Here is a 24,723-nt window from a genome sequence, read left to right on the forward strand (position 1 = left end):
TTCACTACATAACCAAATTAATAAATGCTACCAGTAAGACTTTGTTTGGAATTATTTCTGGAATGTCAGGAGTTTAAATCATACCATAGAATTTTCTTATGTTTAATATTCTCTTATATGATGGTTAAGGAGACAAACTAGTTTTTTAAGCACTGTTCAATGAATGAGTCCACTTCTCCAACTGCATGCTACCACCTTCATCCAGGTCCCCTGGAACTCCCCTGGACCATTGCAGTATCTTCCTAACCTGTCCCATGTCTGCCCTTGTCTTCCTGCCAGTTAACAACTTACTGCCTCTCAGCTCCAAGTTCACCTTTCTTTGCCCTGCTTTGTGACACTAGAGCAGACTCTGCAAACCACATTTCTCCTTTGCAACCAACATGACGCTAGGCTCTACCAAAATAGGGTTCTGGGCAGTCTGAAAGGTTAGAGGAGCAAGAAGACAATTTTCTTCTTGTTTTTTGTTTTGTTTTGTTTTTTAAGGTGTTAGCAAGGGGTGTGGTGTGCAGCTGTCCCTTGCAATGTCCCCTAAGCATGAGGTTGTCATGGTTCCAGGGAGCAGCCCCCAGCAAGTTTCTTCTTCCTCCCCATAGTAGGCAGCTGGTGCCTGCAGTGGCAGCACCTCCTCATCAGAGTCTGAATCTCAGGCCTTGCAGGACCTCTTCTGTGTTTCTAAGTTTTTTCCTTGCTTACCTTTCCCTCAGCCTGGAGGCTGATCTCTGCTACTTGTGTATTTAACTTAGAGTCTTCTAGCCTTTTTGACAGTTAACCACCTTGTAACTAGTAAAAAACCCCTCACATTAAATATTCACTGTTCATATTGTTGGTGTGGTTTCTGCCTCTCAACTGGACCCTGATACACTCCCTATGTTATTGTCCAGAGAGCAGCCAGAGCAATTTACTTTGTTTTCATTTAATATTCATTGATTTTAAGAGAGAGGACGGGAGAGAGAGTGAGAGAAACATCAATATCAGAGAACCTTCGATTAGCTGCCTCCTGTACATGCCCCAATCAGGGGTTGAACATGCAACCTAGGTATGTGCCCTAACCAAGGATTGAACCTACAATGTTGTGTGTGTGTGCATGTGTGTGTGCACAGCAATGCTCCAACCAACCAAGCCATCTGACCAGGACAGATTTTACTTTTAAAATTTGGATCCTACTGATTGTCAGTGGATATGAAAAAGCAGAATAAAATACAGATTTTTGGCTGTAAGGTGAATAGACATACCATTCCTACTAATACAGTTCTGGAGCTCCCCAGTGAATCTGAATGAAACTAAGGTCTCTTTCCTGGCCTTGAGATCCCTGCCTAGCTCTTCTACTTGATCTGGTTTCCTTCTCCCATCCCATTATGCTCTAGACACTGCATTAGATGTGATGGTTTCCTGCCATGATGGTGAGTTTTATGTGTCATCTTGGCAAGGCCATTGTACCCAATTACTTCATCAAACACTAATTTAGGTCATGCTGGGAAGGTATTTTGTAGATGTGGTTCACTTCTACAATCCGCTGACTTTATGTAAAGGACATTACCTTTAATAATATGGGTGGACCTCATCCAATCAATTGAAAGGATTTAAGAGCAAATAGGTTTCCTAGAAGAAAAAATTCTGCCTTAAGCCCTGGCTGGTGTAGCTCAGTGGATTGAGTGTGGGCTGTGAACCAAAGGGTCGCTGGTTCGATTCCTAGTCAGAGCACATGCCTGGGTTACAGGCCAGGTCTCTAGTAGGGGGCACACAAGAGACAACCACACACTGATATTTCTCTCATTCCATTTCTCTTTCCCTTCCCTTCTCTCTAAAAACAAATAAATAAAATCTTCAAAAAAAATTCTGCCTTAAGACTACAGCATCAGCTCCCATCTGAGCTCCATCCCAGCAGGCCTGTAGACTTCAGACTTGCTGGCTCCCACAATCATGTAAGCCAATTCCCTGAAATAAAGTAGAAGACAGATTAATAGATGATAGATAGATATCATATCCCATGGGTTCTCTTCTGCAAGAACCCTGGCTGATTCCCATGAGCACCCCAAACTCTGCCTAGGAGCCTGCCTGAAGCTTTGCTCCCTACTTTCCAAAGCTGGCTTCTCTCATTTTTGAAGTTTCAATTAAACATTGCCTTTTCCAAGAAGCCTCCTTGACTATCCTATTTAAGCAGGTTTTACATCTGTTCTTTTCCTTTAAAGCATTTCTAACGATTAATATTTGTTTGTTATTGGTCTCCCCAACTACGATTTTAGTCATCAACGAGTCCTATCTGTTTTGCTCATCACTTAGAACCTTAGCCGACTCACAGTAGGTGCTCAATAAAAAATATTTAGTGAATGAATAAATGAATCTATTAAATGCCCTATGCTTTTATTTCCTAAGGAAAAAATATAAATACATTAATATTTTGGAATGAAATATAAGAAACAATTTCATATTCTCATGTATTAATACATTTTGGGAAAAATTTAACAATGTTTAAAATTAAAAAAAATTTTTTTAAAGCATTAATGTTTTTAACATGATACCATAATTGCCCCAATTTTCTCACTTTGAAAGTTCATTCACGTCCCAACCATACTGTGTAGCTCATCTCCTCCACAAACTAACCTCTCCTGACCACAGTAGCTCATAGCTCATCCTAAGTAGCCTTTCTCCATTGTACTGAGAGTGCTAATTCTGTACCACATAACTTTCACATTTAATTATCTGCTGCTAACATGGTTGGCTACTTGTTTCACATATACTGTACTAGTCTTTCTCTAAGAACAAAATGTCATCACTGCATCTTATTCATTTTTTATAGTAACAGCACTCAGCACAAGACTTGTACACTGTTGAAATGTTAAACTCCTTTTTAATTCCCTATAGCTCATAATTATGGTCAAACCATAATTATGGTCAAATGAATGCTTAGACCAATTACCTGGTGATTCTCTGAACAGTCCATTAAATACTTGGCCAAAATCCTCAGGAAGTTGGGCACCTTGGTCTCCTCCTTCCTGTGAGGCAATCCTTACATCCGCTTTGCAAGCTCTTTCCACCAAGAGCCACATGTGGTTTTTGCCCTGGCCAGGTGGTTCAGTTGGTTGGAGCTTTGTCCCAGCTCCAAAAGGATGAATGTTCGTCCTAATGAATCTTTGATCCCCAGCTGAGGTATACATGGGGGAAACCAATCCATGTTTCTCTCTCCCTCTTTCTTTCTCTCTTAAATAAAACAAAAACAAAACAAAACATATCCTTGGGTATGAATTTAAAAAATAAAATAAAATGTGGTTTTAGTTTAAATTACTTAGAGGTTATGAACATTGAACTAGAAATGAAGAGTCAGTAAGAAAAAAAACATACATAATCCCCCCACCCTTGAGAAAGAGGATGAAAGAAGTCAACACTGAAGATGTTTACTTTAAAAAGTAAATACTATGGTTTTATCACAGGTGGGCACAGGTAACCAGGTTCTTGGTGATGGGTACAAAGAATTGAACTGAACACCCAGAGTTTATAGCAGAGAATATGGGAGCAGGCCAACTCCAAGCAGAGATTGAGCTCATGTGCTGGAGGGACTCTATTATTATAGGGTGGATTCTTCCTGGCTAGTTTTGGTGCACTTTTACTGCGCATGTACAAGTAGTTGTGTTACTTTAAAGCTACTGCACATGTGGTCTCCCATGATCCCTGATTGACCACCAGGGAAGAGGGTCCCACAATGCTACCAAATTGACCCCTGTTTCTCCTGGGGTCCCCCTGTACTAGGTTCACCTTTCCCTTTGCCAGAGAATTATAGCTCTCCATGTTGGAGGTTGGTGAAAAGAGTTATTTATTCAAGTTATACAGACTTAAGATAATGACTTAATGTCTTCATCAAAATCCCAAAGTCCCTTAAAACACCCACAAACACACACAGTCCTTCCTTCCCCCCTCTGCCCAGTCTGGGGTACCATATCTCAGGAAAAGAAATAGAGGTCCATGGCTCAGGCAGTCCCTGGTTCTTCCCAGTAATCTGTGCTCGGCTGGGAGGCCTTCCTTGGTTCCCAGCACCATCAGCTGTGTTGCCGGGATCTATGGCTAAAGCCACATGGTGATTCTTCTCATGGCTGCAGCAAGGGGCAGCCGGGGTGGGGGGGGGGGCAGGTATCCCCACTCTGCCAAAAGTGCGTGGTTCTCCTTACATGGCTGCAGGCGCGTGGCTCTCTCTCCACTGCCACAGTCATGTGGCTCCTTCCAATGGCTGCCGAGTCTGGGTTTAAATATCCTTTCAGCTTTACTGGGCTGCCATCATGAGTCTGTGCAGGGGTGGCCCCATGTCGTGGAGCCAATCATCTCCAAGCTCTCACACAGGCACTGTAACTAGGGGGAGTTGCCTCCCAGCTACATCTTGAGGGGAAGTTCCTTCCATACCCCTGGTTCAGAGCATGACCACAGCTACTTAACATATCTATGCAACTAGTTAGAGGTTATAGATATGTTAAACCACCACACCAGAGATTAGCTACAAAGCTGTTGCTATGCAAAACAGCTCTCAATGGCCTTGCTCCTTGTGTCTCTTCCCCCAACTCACACCTGTGGTGGAGGGTGAGGACTTCCTATATATCTTTCTAATATTTCCTGGACACCTTGAGTTCTGGACCTCATTACAAATCCTTCTTTTGGGGGCTCTCTGGCTGCACCCTCCTACAGTTTGAGGCTCTCTCCCTGTAAGGAGCACATCTGTGCCTTTCCTACCCCCTCCTCCCTGCCCCCAGCGGCGTTACCTTTACCCTTCTCTCTGCTCAGCTCCAAGGGCCCCTTCTTTTGCCTCTGAAACTTATTTCCTGAGCCCATTTTTTCTACCACTCACTTCTACCTCTGTGACTTTCTAAATAAACCTTACCCTATTAAAAAAATACCATGGTTTGCTATTTTAGATTACTTGAATTTTTCCCTTTATCAGGCTAGAACTAGAAATGAGAGGAGTGCTTATGAAATACAAGGTATTTTCAGCAAAGTCATGGACATCTTAGATGCCTTGGAACTTTATTTTTTTGCTTGCTTATTGTAGTGCTTTGTGTCAGGATGGGCAGGGTAGGACAAGTGGGAATCTAGTTACAATTAGCATTTTGGAGTACAAATATGGCCACTGTTTGGACTACAAGTAATATGGCAACTGAACTCTGACCCAGAAGAGGTGACTGACATCAGACCAGGAGCCACCAATGCTAAGTTGCTTCTTTGTTCACCAAGAACCAATCCTTGGCTCCCGCGCGAAGTCCAGCCATATAAAACTCCCAGCCTTTCCCTTCTCCCGCGCTGTCTTTTCTTAGCCCCTTCTCCGGGCGGGGAAAACGTCGCCCCGGGAGCACAAACTTCCAAAATAAAGCTCATCTGCCTGTTTCCATGGCTAATTGGCTGTTTATTTCCTCGGCGGGGTCTAAGAAAACCTTACACTTTGGATACATTTTGACTTGCTATACTGCAAGCTCTGGTTTGGAGATAATCTTCTAAATTATAGATCCATGTAAGACTAGGAATAAATAATATTTGTAAAGTGCTGTATCAGTGTAATAAAATAACATCACAGAAATAATATGCAACCGTATCCTCAATAAGTGACCCATGGGAAACCAATAGATAGTTTAAAGTGAAAAGTAGTCAAAAGTAGTGATTCTCAGCCCCTATTTCTGCACAATGGACTAAAGACCACTGGGTGGCCTTGGGAAACCGAAGGGAGTCCATCAATGCCTGAAAGTATTGTATCTACAAAAAAAAAAAAAAGAGAGAGAGGTTTGCCTCACACTGACTTAACCAAAAATGTATTACCTCACGAACCAAGAATTCCAGGCTACAGAGTTGTTTGATTTAGTAGTGTCATCGAAAAACCATTTTTTCATGTGTCCTTTCCTCCTGGCCATCTTATTCACAGTCCCAATATGGCTGCCAGCAGCAAGTTTCCTCTTCCAAATGCAGTGGGAGAAAGAGAGGGCCAAGATCTTCCCGGAGCGTGGACCATTAGCCCTTCCTCAGTCTGACTGGGCGAAGGAAGGTCATTAAGTCCACCCGTGGACCAGTAAACTTCATGAGAGAAAAATGTGCTGGGATTGGCTTAGGCCAGCGGTTTTCAATCGGTGCACCGCAAGGGTTTTCAAACCGTGCAGTACCTGACTATTTAGTCAGGGGCACTGACCTCTTTTCCCTTAGATTGTCAGATTAAAAATGACAACAGCCAACACAACAATATCCATCTGGTGTGAATGAACCAAAACGATACCCTTTTTTTTGGCAAATCAACAAAAAATATATACTTTATGGTGTGCTGAAGAATTTTAGCAGTTTGTTTATGTGTGCCGTGAGATAAAAAGGGTTGAAAATCGCTGACTTGGACCAGTCCGGATCCCCCTCTGGAGTGGGGATGGAGCAGGAGCTCGCACACGCCCAGGGTTCTAACTCAGGTGAGACGACGAAAACAGGGCGAATGCTGGCTCAGCCCCCAACGCGCCACCGCCACAGCTGGGAAGCATCTGGAGGCTGAATTGATTACATGCCTTTTTACTGCTGTTTCCAAACGTTTCAGTGTCTCAGGAGAGCAATGCAAACCCATTTTGAAAGTATATTTTGCAGTACAGCTGAATTCGTAATGGCCTTTGTGACTGTAATGGTATTTTCTCCACCCAGAGATATTAAGATTATGATAACCATCATCTAATTAGAAAGGAAAGAAGGAAGAAAGGCTTCTCATGTAAATCTTCACATTCAACTGCAGCTCTTGTGGCAGAGTCAGCACAGCCCTGTCTCCCTCTGCTGGAATAATAGAAAAATCGCTTCAGGCAACTTTTTATTCGCTTCCAAGTCTGTTTTTAACTGAAACACGTAGGTTTCCAGGTTCAAGTGTAACTTCCCAAGAAGAGTGTCTTGTGGATGGGGTTTGATCTGCTTGTCACGATCCAGGGGAATCCCCGTGGCAGATATTGTGGGGAGAAAGGAAATGCCGCGAGATATTCTGGGCCTAAAGCCCCAGTGACGGTGTGGAGCGCTTCACCGGGCCTGCCAGGAAGGATGATGGGGTCCCCTCCGCGGCATCGCAGGGTCGGAGTGAATACAAAATACGGGGACTTCTGTTGCTGCCCCCAAACAACCCAACTGCTACTGAATAATTGTAGTAGTTTGCTACTGAATGGTCCTTTGGCATTTACAAAACAATTTCACATTCTCAGTTCCATTTGGCCCCAGAACCAGCCCAGGAAGTAAGCACAGCAGGTCGCCTTCCCTTCACTGGTGAGGAAGTGGAGGCCCCCAGACACTGACTTATGTTCCCCGGGACGGGACGTGCCGTTAATACATAGAAAAATTCCTGCTTTACGTCCCAGACCTGTGCTGTCCCACTGACTCTGTGCTCCTTCCCCTTTCTGAAGTCGCTGGACTGTAAAATGATTTTATTTGTCACCCAGGCTCCTCACTTAACATATTGACCAAGGCATTTTGATGACAGCTCAGATCTTCTCATTAATTAGTTCCAGATTATTCCCTGCTAATTAAAGGGACTGATTCATGTGAATGAAATAGAGGGTTTTTTGGAAATAGAGGGTTTTTTGACAATGGGAAGAATGAATTCTTTGAATGAGGCCACATTTGGAACTCTTCAACTCTTGAAGAAAAGAATGTAATTAAATTTATAATAAATACACAACAAGCTTAAATTGAACTTGTGGGCAAATAAATGTACAGCAGAAAGAAGGACCATCTAATGTCTGACTGACTTCTCCCAGCATGTGACTGCCTCGACTCACAGATTAACTGTAGTCACATAGTGCCTTAAAATAAGTTCACATAAACCCCATTCTCTCTCTGAATCTGCTGAAAATCTAAGAACAAAATAGCAAGCCTCAGAGTGTATTCATGTCTCCATTTTTTTTTTCAAATGACTTGGTTCTTTGCTTTAGGAGATAAGAAACACTGGTGATCTTTAAAGACTCAGTGAAATGGATTGTGTTTGCAGATTTCAGTTCACCTTCCATTGGCTGAGGGTTAGCGTTAGACTTTCCCCAGAAGCCTCTGAAGTCACCCTGAATTGTACTCCATACCCTGCCATGCCACTGGGAGAACATCTAGGATGGTTGAGATGTAAACATAAATCACAGGTTTGGGGGGATTTCAGTCCTTGATCATTAGAGGCCCACGCTTACCTGAGGGGTCTTTTAGAATTGTGACTATTCCAGCTGGGAAAGGTATTGGGGCTCCCCAGGTTAATCTACCTCATTTACCAACAGTAAACAGGTCCAGATAATATGTTCTTTGGTTTTGGTTGCTTTCTTCAGGTGGCCATAAAGTCATAGGAGGTTCTTGTTTGCATCGGTTTCATTTGGGTGCATCTGGTTATTTTCTGTTTTAGTCACTGCTGCAGACAGAGCCATCCAATCCCTGGTGATGTGGTCTTCAGTCCATGAGTCTGCTTCTAATTGTGCTGTAGAGCACAGGTGGTTTTCTCAGTTGGTTTTTTAGTTGAATAGTCAGTAGTTTCAGGAGTTGCTGAGTTAAGCTGCACCTAACTAGAAATTTCTACAGCTCATCCTCTGAAACTTCTGTGTTAGAGACAATTTTTAGATAAACGTGATTATTTTACTTAAAAACCATGCTTTACTTTCAGGTCCACTTACAGGTGTTGATTAGTGGTTCCCTGTCCTTTTAAAATGGAAAAGAAAAACAAATTCTGCTCTGTCCATCCCCACCTCCCCACATCCAGTCACGAAAGGTGCTTCTCCCACTCATTTCTCCACAGCCTTGCACACAGAAAGAGATGGAGGTTGAAGGGCTGGGAAAGTCTACAAGAAGCGAGGCCAACTTGCTCAGGCAGTAAGGACAGAGACATCAAGTAAATGACCAAATGGCCTTGTATATGAGGTTGCTCCGTGCTTAGCACTTGATGCCATAGGGCATTTCCCGCCTCTCAGTTGGACACCATGTTGTGTGTCCTGGGGGAGAGGCATGTGTAGCAGCTCCCTGCATCTATTCCGTCGGGGACACGGTTGGGGTGGGGTGGTGGGCGGGGGGGTTCTGCTGCTCTCCTACGTACAGAGTTTGCACTAAGAATATGGCTGACCCAGCACTCTCACGCAAGCCTTCAGGAAAACCAAAATGAGAAATCATTAAGATTTTAGGCAAACTTTTCACCTTCCTTCTGTTACATCTAGTAGATAAAATGTCAAAGAATTTGAATACAGCAACCCCCCCACAAGGATATATAAGCTGTGGAAAAGACAGTTACTGGAAAGCAGGAGGAGATGTAACGACATCTTGTTAGAAAGGCAGATGACATAATACTAACAACTCAGGTTTGAGTCACTTCCATTGAGGTTCAAAGTCCAGCTATCCTATTCACACCTGTGTGGCCTCTGGAGGTAAATTTGTCCAGGTCTCAAGTTGTCCACCTGCAAAATGGGAATGATAACAACAGTACTAGTACCTACTTCTTAGGGAGGCAAGTGGGTTTGTAAACAAAAAGGGCAGGACAACTGTAAAATGGTCCCCTGTCATCTCTCAAGGAGAAACTGAATTTGTCATAGGCAGCACCACCACCTTGCACTTACACAGAGAGCTTTATGCTGACAGATGTTTTTCGTGTGTTCTCTCCCGTGCTTTTTACAACAACCTTGTGAGATGAGCTAGGTGGGAATTAGTGCCTCCCTTTCACACATAAGAAAACAAAGAGTCCAAGATGTTTCTCCTCTGAAAAATGAAGCAATTAATAGCCCATCAGAAGTGACTTATCTCTACATTGTAAGCATACATTTTCATACCAAGCCTATTTTTTTTCATTTAGTTGCAATTGGTAGGTAACAACTTTTAAGCTGCATAAACTGGTAATTTTTTGTGTTATCTTACCAATTTCTACACATTCTTCCCTCATTCCCATATCCACCCAAAACAAGGTTCAAACTGTATGTTTGCTGCCTCTGAGCTGCAGCTGAGCATCTCGGATGACCGTGTTTGAGTCAGGTACGCACACATGCATACACCTGTCAGTTTTGCTATTCATAAGTTATAGATTTATTATTTATTGTAACCATTATAAGAAGCATTATTTCTCCAAACTGGAAACAATCCAAATGTCTATCAACAGGAGAATGGTTAAAGAAATTATATTTCATTTATACAATGGGACACTACTCAGCAGCAGCCAGGAATGAACTTCACATACATGCAACATGAATTCATCTTAAAAATGTTACATTGAGTTAGAAAAACCAGATGCAAAAGGACACATACTTTATGATTCCATTTATATACAGTTTTATAGATAACAAGACAAAGCTAGGTGATAGAATTCCTATCAGCAGTTTTGAGGTCAGGAGGAGGTGAACATAAGGACTGATTAGAAGTGGGGCATGATTGTCTGGTGTGGCTCAGTAGGAGTAGTGTGGGCCTACAAACCAAAAAGTCATTGGTTTGATTCCCAGTCAGGGCACATGCCTGGGTTGCAGGCCAGGCCCCCAGTAGGGGGTGCTCGAGAGGCAACCACACATTTACATTTCTCTCCCTCTCTTTCCCCTTCCCTTCCCCTTTCTCAAAGAAGTAAATAAATATAATCTAAAAAGAAGAAATGGGGCATGAACATTTTATATGGTGTCAGAAATGTTCTATCTCCTGACAGGAAGGGGGTTTATGGGTATACACATTTGTTAAAACTCTTTGAGCTATACACTTAAGATCTACATGTAAATCATACCTCGATAACAACTGTAAGCTGTAGGTAGCTATACATCTATCTCATAATATTTTATTGAAAGGGAGCTTTTCCAGAAATATAGATATGACTAGACATGTCAATTATTTTGATCCCCATATTCATTATTGATTAACATGCTATTGATTAACATGCTATAAACAAGAGCAGAATAATATTGTAGAAAACAAAGCTTGCCTTTGTTCTTGACACTACTACCTTCAGGTAAGCAGTAACTTGAATATCAGGCCCTCAAATGGTCCAGATTAGGAACCCATTATAGTAACACATTATTATTCACAACATTATTTTTAAATGTAGTCTTGTTTCTTTTATTAAGAAATAATCTCCAGAACAATAAACTCCAGCTATTTATCTCACTCTGGTATTATTCTTCTTTTAACACACATATATCATATTTGCTTACCGACTCAACTTCTTAAAGATATTCAAAACTCTCCTCTGTGGTCACATTTACAACCTTTAAGCCAGCAGGACAACTCAGAACAATGCAGTTACTGTTGACTAAGAGGATGGAGGTGACTCAGAGCAAACACTTCACCACTCCTGGGAAAAAGACTAAGAATCACCAGATGCCTTATCTTGCCCTCTTGAATGCAGTAATCAAGACCCCTTTGAGTGTGGGGAGGGGAGCTCAGCCAGCTGGGCCTCTATAGAGAGCAGCTCAGGGAGTGGTCACACAAACGGATGGGCGGTCAGTGGGACAGGGGCTTTGGGCCTTCATAGTCTGTCCTGAGAAGAATTTCTTTGAATGATCTGACTCCAGTGGCTTGCCCACAAATTCAGCAGAGTTAGGAGGAAAAGAAGAAATCCTGCCCCCTTTCAAAATAAACAATGGCAGGGACTCGGTGCCCATGTCCTATTTCTGGGCATAAAAACATTCTAAGTCTCTCTAAGCTCAGTGGTAACCAAAGCTCCTGGCATCAGCACAATGTTTTAGAAAGACCCATTTATTTCTGACCTATCTGCTTCACACTTGAGATAGAAGCAAAAAGGTATCTGGGTGAGAGGGAGGGAGAAGGCAATGGGTAAACATATTGTCCTTAGATATTAGCTCCCTAACAATTCTCAGCTGGTGCTTTATGCACCTTGGTGGGTGTGTTCTTGGATACTATGGCAGGAACTGCTCTTTCCTGCACTATATGTTTTTCTGTTTCTTCCAGAATTCCTTGTTTTTAGTTAGGGATATTCCTACTCAGAGTAAATTTACCTCCCAGCATTCTTTAAGCTAGATGTGGCCATGGGTACCAAGTTCCAGCCAATGGGAAGTACATGACAGCCTCCTGGAACTTTCCTTGGAAGATAGCTGGCATTTTCCCTTTTCCCTTCTTCATCCCTTTAAGCATCCTGCTTCTTCAATGGCAGAAATGATGGCTAGGGCTCTTGCCACTATCTTGGGCCATGAGGTCCAGGGCCATACTCTAAGGCAACCAGCAGTAAGCTGGAAAGAGCCTGAGTTTTCAGTCTTTGTGGACCACATGGAGCAGAATTGCTAGTTCATCCTGGATTGCCACTTTCAAACTCCTTTCTTTGAAGCTTGTGTTCTCTTACTTGTAGCTGAGTCTAACTGAAATTGATGTAGGTGACATTCAGCAAGTAACATGGAGCAAATGCATAAATCTGATGATATTCGGTGACATTGTAGGGGCTGGGGGACTAAATTTTTTCTACTCTCAAGGTTCTTCTGGCTGTTCTTAATAATCAAACAGATGTGAGACTGATCAGCAAGAGAAAAAATGACCAAATTTAACACATACATACGTATGGGAATTCTGCATAAATAAGCCAGTGACCCTACATGCCTGGAAGGTTCAGAGACAGAACGGGAACGTGAGTATAGAACATTCTATGCTGGTGATGAGGTAAGATGCCTTGCAGTCTTCAAAGGGTCATTGCAGGATGGTAAGAAGAGCAGAAGTTTAGTAAATAGAAGTTTGCCCTGCCATACAGATGGGTCAAAAAGAGACTATTGCTAATAATCTCTATTATAGGCAAGGTCCCTACTTCAGGTTCTAGGTAGTCAAGGGAATGGCAGAAGCTCCTCTTGAGGATAAAGCTAAAATTGCCTTTAGCTCAAAATAACCTGCATACCACAAAAAATACATTTTTGGAGTGACTTTCTCTGAGCCACCCTGCCCTCCAACATCAAGTAAATTTTTTCAAAGGAGTTTTATTGAGGCCAGAAATATGTTCTAGGAAACTTGATAAAAGCGCGATTCGGGGAAGAACCCTGAAAGGTAGGCCACCTTACCTATCGGTCCCACTTCAGAGAGGACACTTGCAGCACCAAAGCCTCAGTATTCAGAGGTGTCCCAATGGGTCAGGGGGCCGAGGAGATGGAATCTCTAGCCAAAGCAAGAAGTCTCAACCCAAGTTGCATGCTGTCATCCATTTTATGTAATTTGTTGCATATTAAGTAATTTGAATTCTGAAACTGGCGGAAGAGGGTATCTAAGTAAGCATTTTCTCTTTAAAACTTTGGCAAGTTATTCAACCTCTTTGGGGTTTTCTCATCTGTTCTCTATTTCTGCAAAATAGAGAACAAGTCCTTCCTTAGAAAGGTATCCCCAACAGTGCCATCTGGTCCAGGATGAAGTTTTCATCTGTCCTTTGAAGAAAATGTCAGGATAAAGTGTAAAATGGGTTTTCTTATGAAAGATTCTATATATTCTGAGATGATCTCTTCCTACATTTTCAGTGTTAAAATTTTTGTTGTTTTAGAAATGATTGTGATAATAGATGAAATTAGTATTTTGGGTTGTGGAATGGTTTTAAATGTTTTCATTTGGCAAAGTTAAAATTTAGCAAACCTCCTTCCCCCTCTTCCTCCCTTTCCTTTCCCTTCTCCTCTGCATTCCTCCTCATCCCCTCTCCTTCTTCTCTCCTTCATCTCCTTTGCATTTTTCTGGGCCAGGCACTGCACTGAGTACTTTAGACCCATTAACTCACTCCTCACATTCACCCTAAAAGACCAGAACTACTTCCTTCCTTCCTTCCTTCCTTCCTCCCCCCTCCCTCAATAGAGCAACTACAGCGCTGAGAGATTAAGTAAATTACTCAAGGTCACAGCTGACATGCATTCTCCTAATCCCCAGGCTCCGGCCTCCACATTGAACATGAATAAGATATCAATAGCAAACAGGAAATGATATGACATAAGTAAAGCACCTACACAGAACCCAACACATAGATATACTGATAAAGAGTAGTGTTCATTCTTTCTTTCCGCAAATATTTACTGAGCCTCTATCCTGTGCCAAGCACTGTTATATGCCTTGAGATACAGCAACTAAGAACATAGACAAAATTCCTGTCCTAAGGAGCTTACATTCTAGAGTTTATTACATCTGTGGTTGCATCCTCTATGGCAGCTTTTACCCTCATGCACTCTGTCTGCTCTCAGGAGGAATGGTCTATGGCCATTCCTGCAGCCCTTCAAATGCCACAGCAGGGCAGGAACTGGGATAGGTGGAGATATGGCTCAAGCAGCTGCCAGCTTCCCACCAGAGGTAGAGCAGTGATGCTCTCCTGTGGGAAAGGAAAGATGCTGGGTGTTAAAAAGAGAAACAATAGGCCACGGAGGAGTCACTTTTGCTAAGACACATCATTAAACCAAAACTTAATGCCTAGGCTGATTGGAGTGTCAGCCTCTCCCAGGAGCAGACCTTTAAACCAATCTATCTGGAATTTCCAGATCCACACTAGTTAGGGGAACTTACCTGGTAAAACCCTCTGCCTTCCCCTAAGGGACTACATCCTTGCCTGAAATAATCTACTCTTTTAACTTCATCATCTCACCTTCTTTCTGCCTACAAAAACCTTTCATTTTGTACAGCTCATCGGCATGCCCTTCTAGTTGCTAGATGGGATGCTGTCCAATTCATGAATCACTTAATAAAGCCAATGAGATCTTTGAATTTACTTACTTTTGTTCTTTAACACAAGGAAAGGAAAACATAGATGAAGGCTGAGGCCAGAAAAGGGATAGCAACCAGAGGACAAAGACCTGGGGCTGGAAACTTCCTCCAGGCAGTTTGGGGAAATTCATCTTCAGAAACCCGAAGCTCTGTGGGTGGTTGGTGCCAGCCTGTCCCTCCCACCTCTGACCCCCATTTCAACCATACCACCAGGAAGCCAGGTGCCTTGTGGATTGATCTGAGGAGTATCCACAGGGGAAGAATGGAACTTTGTGTCTCTCCCCCTTAGCTTTCTTGTAAGGAACTATAAAAAGTAAAAAGAAATGGGGGCCAGAAATCCCAGTTTCAGTCCTCGCTCTATAATTTGCCACTTTTACCTTTTATCTCCTAGTTCACCAGGTTCTTGAAAGAATTAAAAAACAGGTTTCCTATGAAAGCACCTGGTGATAGTAAGCTAAGAATTCCTTGTTTGGCTGGCTGGCTTGCAGAATATGAGGTTGAAAAAATTGTTGGGAAAATTGGAAGAGTGGCTTGTCTTCCTTGTTCACTGTGCTCACCCTGGCAAGGTCCATTGCCTTGTCCCCACATGCCCTGCTCATTCCTGCTCATTCTACCCCCACCCCCAGAGTTGATCCTGAAGCAGCCCCCAGGGAACCCCCTGAAAACACAGTCCCATAAAACACAGTTTGCAAGCCACATAAAGCAAGTTGAGATAATACTTTTCCAGAGAAATTCATTTCAGACTAGTATTAGCCTTCAAAACAAAACAAAACAAAACAAAACCTAGTCTTATTTAAAAAAAAAAAGTGGGCCTGTGATAAAATCAGAAACTCCGGGGTTGGGGCTCAGGCACTGGGATTTTTTTCAAAAGCTGCCTAGGTGACTAACACACAGCGGGGACTGCGGAGCTTCGGTTAGGGAGAATAATCACAACATAAAGCGCCTCAATGCACAAAGGTATAACATGCTTTGGGAACACAGGTGAAGTAATAATAAATCCTGCCTTGGGAAGGAAGAGGATGTCAGGAAATGTCACAGAGGGGTAGTGACAGTTGATCTCAACTTTAAATGATGGGCAGGGGTCTCAGGGGCCTCGCTCCTTGAAGCACGGACTGCAGACCAGCCACAGGACATCTCTGGGTGCTTGTCAGGAGTGCATGCACCTTCCTGGGCACCTCCCAAACCTCCCGCATAGGAATCTGCACTTAACGAGACCCCTAAGTTACTCCTATGCAAATTAAAATTTAAGACACCCTGGGTAAATGGGCAAGGTAGAGAAGAGCATTTGCTAACATAAACTTGGCCAGGTTAAAGAATGGTTTACTATAGCCAAGGTTTATTTTTCAATTTTGTTTAAATAAAAACAAGTAAGTAAATAAATAAATGGATGAAATAAAATGCATCCTTAAACTAATGTTCTCAATGGCTGACCCAAATGTCATTTCAGAATGACATCGGAAGGCCTGAGGGTGAGGACGGAGCATTTTATCTAATCTGCTAATGGAGACTGTTCGTATGTTGCTGATGAGCAGGTGCTCACCCGTGGCTCTGGGGGTTGGACAGGCTGTGTCATGGGACCTTCCCAACATCGGTGGGAGAAAGAGAGGGAGAAAAACATCAATGTGCAGTTGCTGGGGGCCATGGCCTGCAACCCAGGCATGTGCCCTGACTGCGAATCGAACCTGCGATGCTTTGGTTCGCAGCCCGAGCTGAATTCACTGAGCTACTCCAGCCAGGGCTTGAATATACCATTTAAACAGTGATGGAATTCAGGACACACAGACCCAAAATATGTCATGTTGGCCTATTGAATATTTCAGGCTGAAGGAATATGAGAAATGGCGTGTTCTGGAAGGAATTTCTGACCTTCTCCTGAAGTAGGTCGTAACTGTCACGTGAGAAGCGCCCTCCCTATGCCTGGGAAACGAGTACACATCTGAACTCGCTGGCCTTGCTAAGTTGCCCCCATTTGCCACATTCACCTCGTACTCTTTGTCCTGTCATATCTGTCCACAACTTTCCACTCTTCTTCAAATCTAGCATAAAAACTCTCAAGCTTAAGTGTTTGGGGGTGGAGGGGTCTTCATTTCTGTATGAAGGCTCCCGTGTCAGGTAAAACTCACATTAGAAAATTTGTATGCTTTCCTCCTGTTAATCTGTCCTTTTCAGTTTAATTTTCAGGTGAGGCCAAGTACCCTAAAAGGGTGGTGGAAAACTGCTTCCTCCCCTCCAACAGCACAGAGGTAGTGGCCACCCACAGTACTTTATCCTGCCCACCTGAAGAGGACCTGCCCCCAGGCCAGTCTCTGGGATTGCGTCCTGGTTCAAGCCCAGGTTTCTACCCAGGTGTGGGAATAACTTTGATAACATGTTTCAGCACAACCCACACAGCTTGGGGTTTCTTCCTACTCTTTTTCAATCCCTTCTCTGTCCACCTAAGTAAGAGAATAAATCATCTTTTCCTCGAAAATACTAAGGGAAAGGAATTGTTTTATGTGAAGTCCACCTAGCTGGGTGTGTTGAACACAGCTATGGAAGGCAGCACAATTCAGTGGGCATGTAGTAGGGAAAAGCCTTCCTGCCTCAGCAGGTTTACGTGGGCATGTGATTGGGAACCATGCATCCCACTCTCACCACGGTACAAGCACGGAGAACACACTCAGTCCCTGACCCTTTACACAGTGCAGGTGCTTCAACATCGGTTCTCCTGGCCTCTGTGAGGGCTGAGGCAGTGGTTGCATGGTCTCCTGACCCCATGTGTGGGAACAAAGGATGCCACAAGTCCTCAAGACTGCTGCTTCTCAAAATTTTGTCCAAAGGGCCGGTGACCAGGTTATGATCGCTATTCTTGAACCGCTCCCCTAAATTCCAATATAATAGTTCATGGAACCAACCATGGAGACCACGACCCTCATTTAGGCCAAGTATGCCACAGTGTTATTTTTAAATCCACCAAGAAAACAAGAGCCTTTCCATGATAAATAGCAGTAATCCTCTGGACAGCTTTCCTTGTACCTCACTAAATCACTTGTGGTTGAGAGCAGGGTTCCTCTTCTTTACCAAGGAGAGCTGCCTACTTGTGCATTTAACCCTCCCTGGCCTCTGGTCTCCATCTTACCACATCTGTTCACAGTCTCTAAAACCCTTCTCAATTTTTAAAAAATAATTTTTCTTTTATTGATTCCAGAGAGAAGGGAAGGGAGGGAGAAAGAGAAGGAGAGAAACATTGATCTGTTGCCTCTCGAACATGCCTGGACTAGGGACCAAACCTGCAATCCAGGCATGTCCCCTGACTGTGAATCGAACCCTCAACCTTTTGGTTTGCAGGATGACGCCCAACCAACTGAGCCACACCAGCCAGGGCTCGCCCAAGGATAGGTTTTATTGATTTGAGAGAGAGAGAGACATCACCTGATTGCTTCCCATAAGTGCTCTGACCAGGGATGGAACCCTCAACCTAGGCATGTTCCTTGACCAGGAATCGGATCCTCAACATTTTGGTTTATGAGACAATGCTCCAACCAACTGAGCTACCCAGCCAGTGCTACCCTTCTCAGTTTTTATGGTCATCATTTGCCCCAGGCCTATCTCCCTTCATACAAGAGTCTCCTTTCTACCAGCTTCCATGACACAACAGTCTCCTGGTTCTCCTATTTCTCTGATCAGCCCTTCTTTCCCCACACTTTAAACATATCATTTATAACTTTAAACCATCATTTATAACATTTTATTGGACATCTCTTGCTTGCCAGACCCCAGCTCCTCACCCCGTGTAGGGAGTAGCTGTTGCCCCTGGCTTCTCAGTCCATTATGTCAGTGCACAGGCTGTGGCTCTCGCACGTAACCGAACCCACACCACGAACTTCCTCCACTATTATTATCATGATTTTCTTGCCTCATTTGTTCCCTCAAACTAAGCTTCTTTCCATTTTTCTAATTCAGTCTCCCTTCTACAGATGGTTACAAAAAGATCAAACCGAATTAAAGCATTTTTTAAGAGACCACACTTTCTAAACGTACACACAGCACAGAGCTTTGGTTATCTTTGACACACATGGCCCAGACCAGACCAGTCAGATCTCTTCCCCAGGTTTATTCTAAGTGGAACAGACCTACAAGAACGCTTCAAGCCAAGGCCATGGAACCAGAAGGGTGAGAACCCGAGACTTTTGTACATTTAATAGGGTATCTGTTCAGTCCCCTGAACACACCTGAGCTTTCCTTCTGCCATGTTATCATTCCTTCCCCTTCTGTTATTTTTTTTATTTACTTAATTTTTCCACCATCATTTATCCCCCTTCGCTCTTCCATCAACCCCCTTCCCCTCGCCCACAATCACCACGCTCCCTCCTTTTCTACTAGTTGAAATTACATCTATCCATTACTCAAGATTTAACACAGTCGGCATTTACTCCTCAAGTTCTGTGAGCTCTCCCTTTTTCGAACTACGCCTGCTACAGTGTAAGCTTGTGAATGACTGACAGGTATTTTCCATTAATATCTTTACCTGCCACAACCCCCACCCCCCCACTCAGGCACAAAGCTTTGAAGACAGGTGTGTAATAAACGTTGCCTCCTTGGTGTCAAAGAAGTATGCTTGACTGCCAGCTTTTGTATAGTATGTATTGCTTTTATTCTAACATGCATAGTTTTCACAATTCAATACTGGTGAAATCAGGGTTCATCTTATAATCACTGGCATGCTATAATTTAATTAGAAATGTTTCTTAAAGAAAAGTGAGTGGTATATAAAGTATGGGTTCATCTTACTCACATTTGATGGTGTCTTAGATTCAGTGAAATGAAGTACCATTCAAGCATCCCTGAAAAAAAATTATATTTATTCCTCTGTCTTCCTGCCTCAGGATGAAGTGTTCTCAACATTTCCTTAGTTCCTAATTCCTACTCCTACTGCTGTCTCCTCTTTCCCTCCTTTAACCTTCCACTGTTCCCACGCAGTCAGACCATTGCTCTGCAGTAAGGCAATGCTAACACAACGGTGTCATTCCATCGTGGTCCCACATGATAAAATGCCACTTGTGGTCCTATATGTCTGCTACAGAATTGACTCCAATTAAACACATGAGCTAGTTAAAAATACATCTTTATTTTTTTAAAGTGTGAACAGACTACCATGTTATATGAGCCTCGATTTTTGAAGCCAATGTAGTCAGAGCAGTGTTAAAATTAAATAAGACAACAAAGTAATATGATATATTTAATTACAATATAATTACCATTCTTTGAGCAGTATTGTGACTTAGTATTGAGTCTCTAGAGAGCAAGGGTTTCTCAGCCAATTCAGATGCCTGTCCCTCCGAATTATCCTTGTTTACACACTTTCACTCTTCATTTGTCCACGAGGCTGGGAAATCCAGTGGCCTTGGGCCAGGCAATTCCATGAAGGGGAAGCTGTCCTCACTAGCACTGGCATGGGCCACCTGCCTTGACCTCTAGTGTTTTAGAAAGATGGGGGTGTCTCTTGTCTCTCACTTCCTCTTCCCATAGCCTGGGATCCAGCCAAAGCAAGTGACCTGCTCCACCATCCCTATACTCTGGGATCCCAAACTTTCCTGCCTCTTCTCAGGCTGAATCCTTCATCTAAAGAAGCATGAATAGTACTTCCTATGATTGAGGGAATGTTCTATCGATCTGCACTGTACAATACAGCAGCCCCTAGCCATTTGTGGCTATTGAGCAGAGCACTTGAAATGTGACTAGTGCAACTGAGAGACTAAACTTTTTATTTTATTTAACTTTCATTTAAATTTAAATAGATACATGACTAGTGGCTGCTATATTGGATAGCATAGGTCTAGTGTATCCTTTTCTACATGTACATCTAGCATGTACATTTCTTTTTCTCCAAATCCTTAAACTCCTAGAAAATTATTAAACCTGAGAGTGGTCTTGGGGACTTCTTGAACTTGTAGTTGCCCAAGGTAATCTAATTCACATTGTTTCCAGTAGTCCATCACACTGAGGGTTAAGCTTCTTGAATTACACACCCTCTGGACCAGTGAGCTGGAGGCCATAGCTCAGATGAGGGCTGGTAACTAGAGATGATGAGCTGGGTCTTCACCATAAGCGATGGAGTAGTGAAGCAAGTGTCTGGGACCAGGGTCACACGAGGAGTGTACATGGGAACAGAGGAGTGGGAGAGGGCCTGTCCCCGGGGAAGGAGGAGAGAAGTAGGGATGCAGAGAGCAACTGTGCGGTCAGTCATGCTGAGGGCGTGAGAGGATCAGGTAGCTACCCGGCCCCTGAGTTGAAACTTCTGGAGGCTCTGGTGTCCCTGTGTGCTCCATTCCTCAGGAACTGAGGATCCTGCCCCTGGGAGGCATGGGCTGTGGAGCAGATTCCACAGGCCGGCACGTACCTGATTTAAGGCAGGCTTATGCTCTCTTTGGCTATACTATTTGTCTACTCTTTTTTAAAAAATTTATTTTAGAGAGAAACAGTGATTTGTTGTTCTACTTATTCATATAATCATTAGTTGATTCTTGCCCGTGCCATGACTGGAGATCAAACCTGCAACCTTAGTGCATCAGGACAACACTCCAACCAACTGAGCTACCTGGCCAGGGCCACCATTTATCTGCTCTTGACCAAAGCACCAGACACCCAGACTCCAAGCAGCAAGGTGATAGGGCCAGTGGGGAAAAGAGCAGAACTTCCTTCAGTAAGCATGAAACCTTACTGATTTAGAAGACTGTTTGTCCTAGAACAGCCTTCTAATTCCGAGTGCTGGGATTTAAAGAAAATGTCCGGTTCTCAAAACCATATCTGGGACCATTAGAATCTACTAATTAAAGATTCTAATACATTGACTAGCAAACACCTAAAACAGAGTTAAGGAGAACAGTCATTCACAATATACTGTAGAGTCAATAAATCAGACTGCTTTCCTAATCTGAGTTTAGCTGCATTAGAGGAAAGAGTCACTAGCTTGTGGAAGTAAGGAAGAAATTACTCTAGGGTGTGGGGTGCTCTGATTGGTACAGCTGGCAGGTATCAGGGTGGGGGCGGGGCGTGGGCACAGGGATTATTCAGGACACCTGCTGGGGAAGAAGAGTAGAGAGGGAGGTAAGATGACATGTGAAATAAATTTCCGCAGCAGACCCATGCCTCCTTCCACCCTGACCAAGTTCTGTTGGCACTAATTCTTGTGTCCCTGTCCCTCCCCAGCGCTAGGCTTATCCTACATGGAGATTCCAAGAGAGGGCAATGGCTGGCTTCTTGAGGGCCTCACAGGAGACAGGAAATGCTTTTGTAGACAGACCTAGCAGGAAAAGCACCAGCAAACAGGATGGGCGTTTGGGGTACCTAGGGGTCAAGGGCGGGAGGAGAGCTGAAGAGCTTTCTGCTAGATGTAGAATGAGCACAGGCTTAGAGGAGTTCTCCGTGAAAAGAGAACGTCTGTCTGATCATTTCCACAGCACCTGGCACTCCATCGTTAATAAGTGGGGAGTGCTTGGGTGAATGTCCCATAATATTGCAAGATCATGCCAATTGCCAGACTCACCCAGGCCAAATGATTTCCTGTCTGAATCTAAGCCTTTTTCCTTCTTGGGTAGGCACTTAATCTAGTTGTATGTGTTTATAGATGTCTTATTCCTATTTTTTATCCTAATTTCCTGTCTCCTATCCAGATTACCCCTAAGCTTGCCATTCATTTCTCCCTTTCCTTCACAACTCAGTCCTAGGCCTCATAGGGGTCTCAGAACATGTGGAAGGCATTTGAATCTTTTCCTATAGGAGGTGGCTCTCATGAGCTGTTCACACACAAGGACAGGAGAAGACAATCCCAGAAAGACATGAAGTAGGGAAGCTCACAGCATGAATGAGGGGCAAACCCATGAGGTCAGGGACACTGCTCATAGGAGTCCAGGGGATGCTGCTCTGCCTGCTGAGGGGGGCGTGGTCAGCAGGTCCATGTGCTGGTGGCTGGCCAGGCCCCACAATGTGTAGGCCCTTTCCCAGGCATAGCCTTGGAGCCCCTAGGAAAGCACTGACCAATAAATTAAGTTGAAAAATATGTAGGAGGCAGGGAATATCACCCTGGAGTATTTGTCAATGGCATGGGTGTTCTGGAAGAGGCGAAGACCCATCTGACCCTTCAGAAGGTCCTTCTTCCTGGAGGAATTAGATTCACTGCTCAGGGCCAGGTGGACCACTATTTTGTCTTGCCTTTCTTCTTCTGTCAGAATGTGGCTTCTCGGGTACCCAGCCAAGCTGTTGGCCTCAGACTCACTGTAGCTTCCATCCAGCATCATGGTTCTTGAGTGAAGCATTCCACACGTACACGGGAACTGTGGGCGGCAAGCACAAGGGAAGGTGTCAGGCATGGTCAGGCCTTGTGAGAGGGGCAGAGGAGGTGGCCTGGGCCTAGAACAAAGCCTCAGGGCTACTGAGAACCACAGAAAGGCAAAGCTAGAAGGATCCCCAGAGATCACTTAGCCTAGGTATTCGCTACTCTGGCTGCATATTAGAGTCACTGGGGAAACTCTTAAAATGGCCACACCCATGATCCACTCTAGACTAACTTAAAGTCCACCCACGTGATTTTACTGTGTAGCCAGGGTCTAGAACCACTGACTTAGTCCAAATGCCCACAATTGCAGAGGCCAAAACTAAGACTCAGAGAGGCTATACAATTCTCCTGAGATCACAAGCTAGTCTCAGAGTCAGGACTTTAAACCTATACATTCTTATTCCAGTCATGGGACTCCACCTCTTTGCGCTGGGAGACTGTTCTTCCTCTAAAGAGTGACATGTAAGGGTAAAGGGTCATGATGCCTGCAGTGTGTTTTAAATGGTTCCACTACACCAGCAGGGCTATGTTTACAGAGAGAGATCACACAGAGATGGCAAAATGTCAATGACATTGGGTATCAGTGCAGGCATATGGTGTATATTATCCTATTTTGTTAAACTGTTTCTGCAAGTTTGAAAATGTTTATGAATTATAAGTTGGAGGGGAGGAAATGATTTCACTTAACTTCCCCCACAATCTGAGTGAGCAAAGGAAGGCTTCCGGCTGGCACTGCGCTGGTTGCGCTGGTTGCGCTGGCCAAAGGCATACGGCCTGCCTGGCACAGCCAGCGGGCCGAGGGTGTGTTCCTCCCAGCCAGCTGCCGTGCATGTTTCTGACCTGGCTCTCAGCCCTCAGAGGCCCCTGCTTTTCCATTTGGGAAAGTGAGATAATGACGTTTCACAACCTGCCCCCTATTGTTATGAATCTTGAAATATTCAAATAGATATCACAAAAGAATGCAAAAATGGATGATTTTAAGGGAAATTATAATTACTTGAAGTATTCTTACACTTGAAGAAACCTTTTGTGATTTGGGGCCTAATTTTTAATCAGGCATGACAGTTTCATTATTGTTTCCTATGTCTCATCCCATCAGCCCAATAACTAGGTAGCACATTAACACATTCCTAGAATAGACTTACTCATGGACTTAGGGATAAAAGGTCAATAAGAGGTTGTCTATTCAATTATTTGAATTTAGATATAATCATACCCAAACTTTGGTTAAATTGTGACATGTTGTCACTGGAGCCTTTTGTTGTTGTCATTGTTGTTAAAGGCACAGGCCTTCACTTCTTTTCCTTTCTCTAAACATAAATTCATTCTGCTAAAATGGAAACACATTTTCTCCAAAGATTTTCAGTTAGAATCAGGAAATGTCAAAGATTATGTTCCTAAGAGAAAGTAAGCAGCTCCTGGCATGTTGAACAGGGCTGAGCTCCGGCAATGGAGGCAGACCACCCCACCCCCCACCCCCAGCTTTAACCCAAAGCAGCGTGGGTCCCCCATTTGAAGCAGGGTGAGCCTAGCAGGCTCCAGTCAGCTTTGCCTTTTGCAGAGTAGAGAGTGGACTTCAGGGAATATCAGAATCACCTGGGAGCTTATTAATAATGCAGATTCCAGGATGCCATCCCCAGAGACTCTGACTCAGTAGTCTGGGATGCGGCCCCAGAATCTTCATTTTTAGCATTGGGAGTTGACTCCAGGCCAGGTGCTCCTTGGCTCCTAGTTTGGGAACCTGCACTTCCCTGGGGACCATTTTCACAGCTGTGGTTTCTCTGTGG

The 24,723-nt window shown here is 43.8% G+C and overlaps 1 protein-coding gene across 1 annotated transcript in view; it reads right to left on the reverse strand.

The window, feature by feature from the left end:
- Nucleotides 1-19,733: 19,733 nt before the first annotated feature.
- The window catches only part of GABRR2 (gamma-aminobutyric acid type A receptor subunit rho2), a 35,338-nt gene continuing 30,348 nt past the window's right edge, over nt 19,734-24,723 (reverse strand). The window contains exon 9 of the mRNA XM_045843281.1: nt 19,734-22,934. Coding sequence (XP_045699237.1) covers nt 22,623-22,934 — 312 coding nt within the window. The 3' untranslated portion in view covers nt 19,734-22,622. The remainder of the gene's footprint in view (nt 22,935-24,723) is intronic.

Source organism: Phyllostomus hastatus, unplaced genomic scaffold, assembly GCF_019186645.2.
Source record: "Phyllostomus hastatus isolate PE091 unplaced genomic scaffold, TTU_PhHast_1.1 phas_contig_40, whole genome shotgun sequence".
NCBI classification, from domain to species: Eukaryota; Metazoa; Chordata; class Mammalia; order Chiroptera; family Phyllostomidae; genus Phyllostomus; species Phyllostomus hastatus.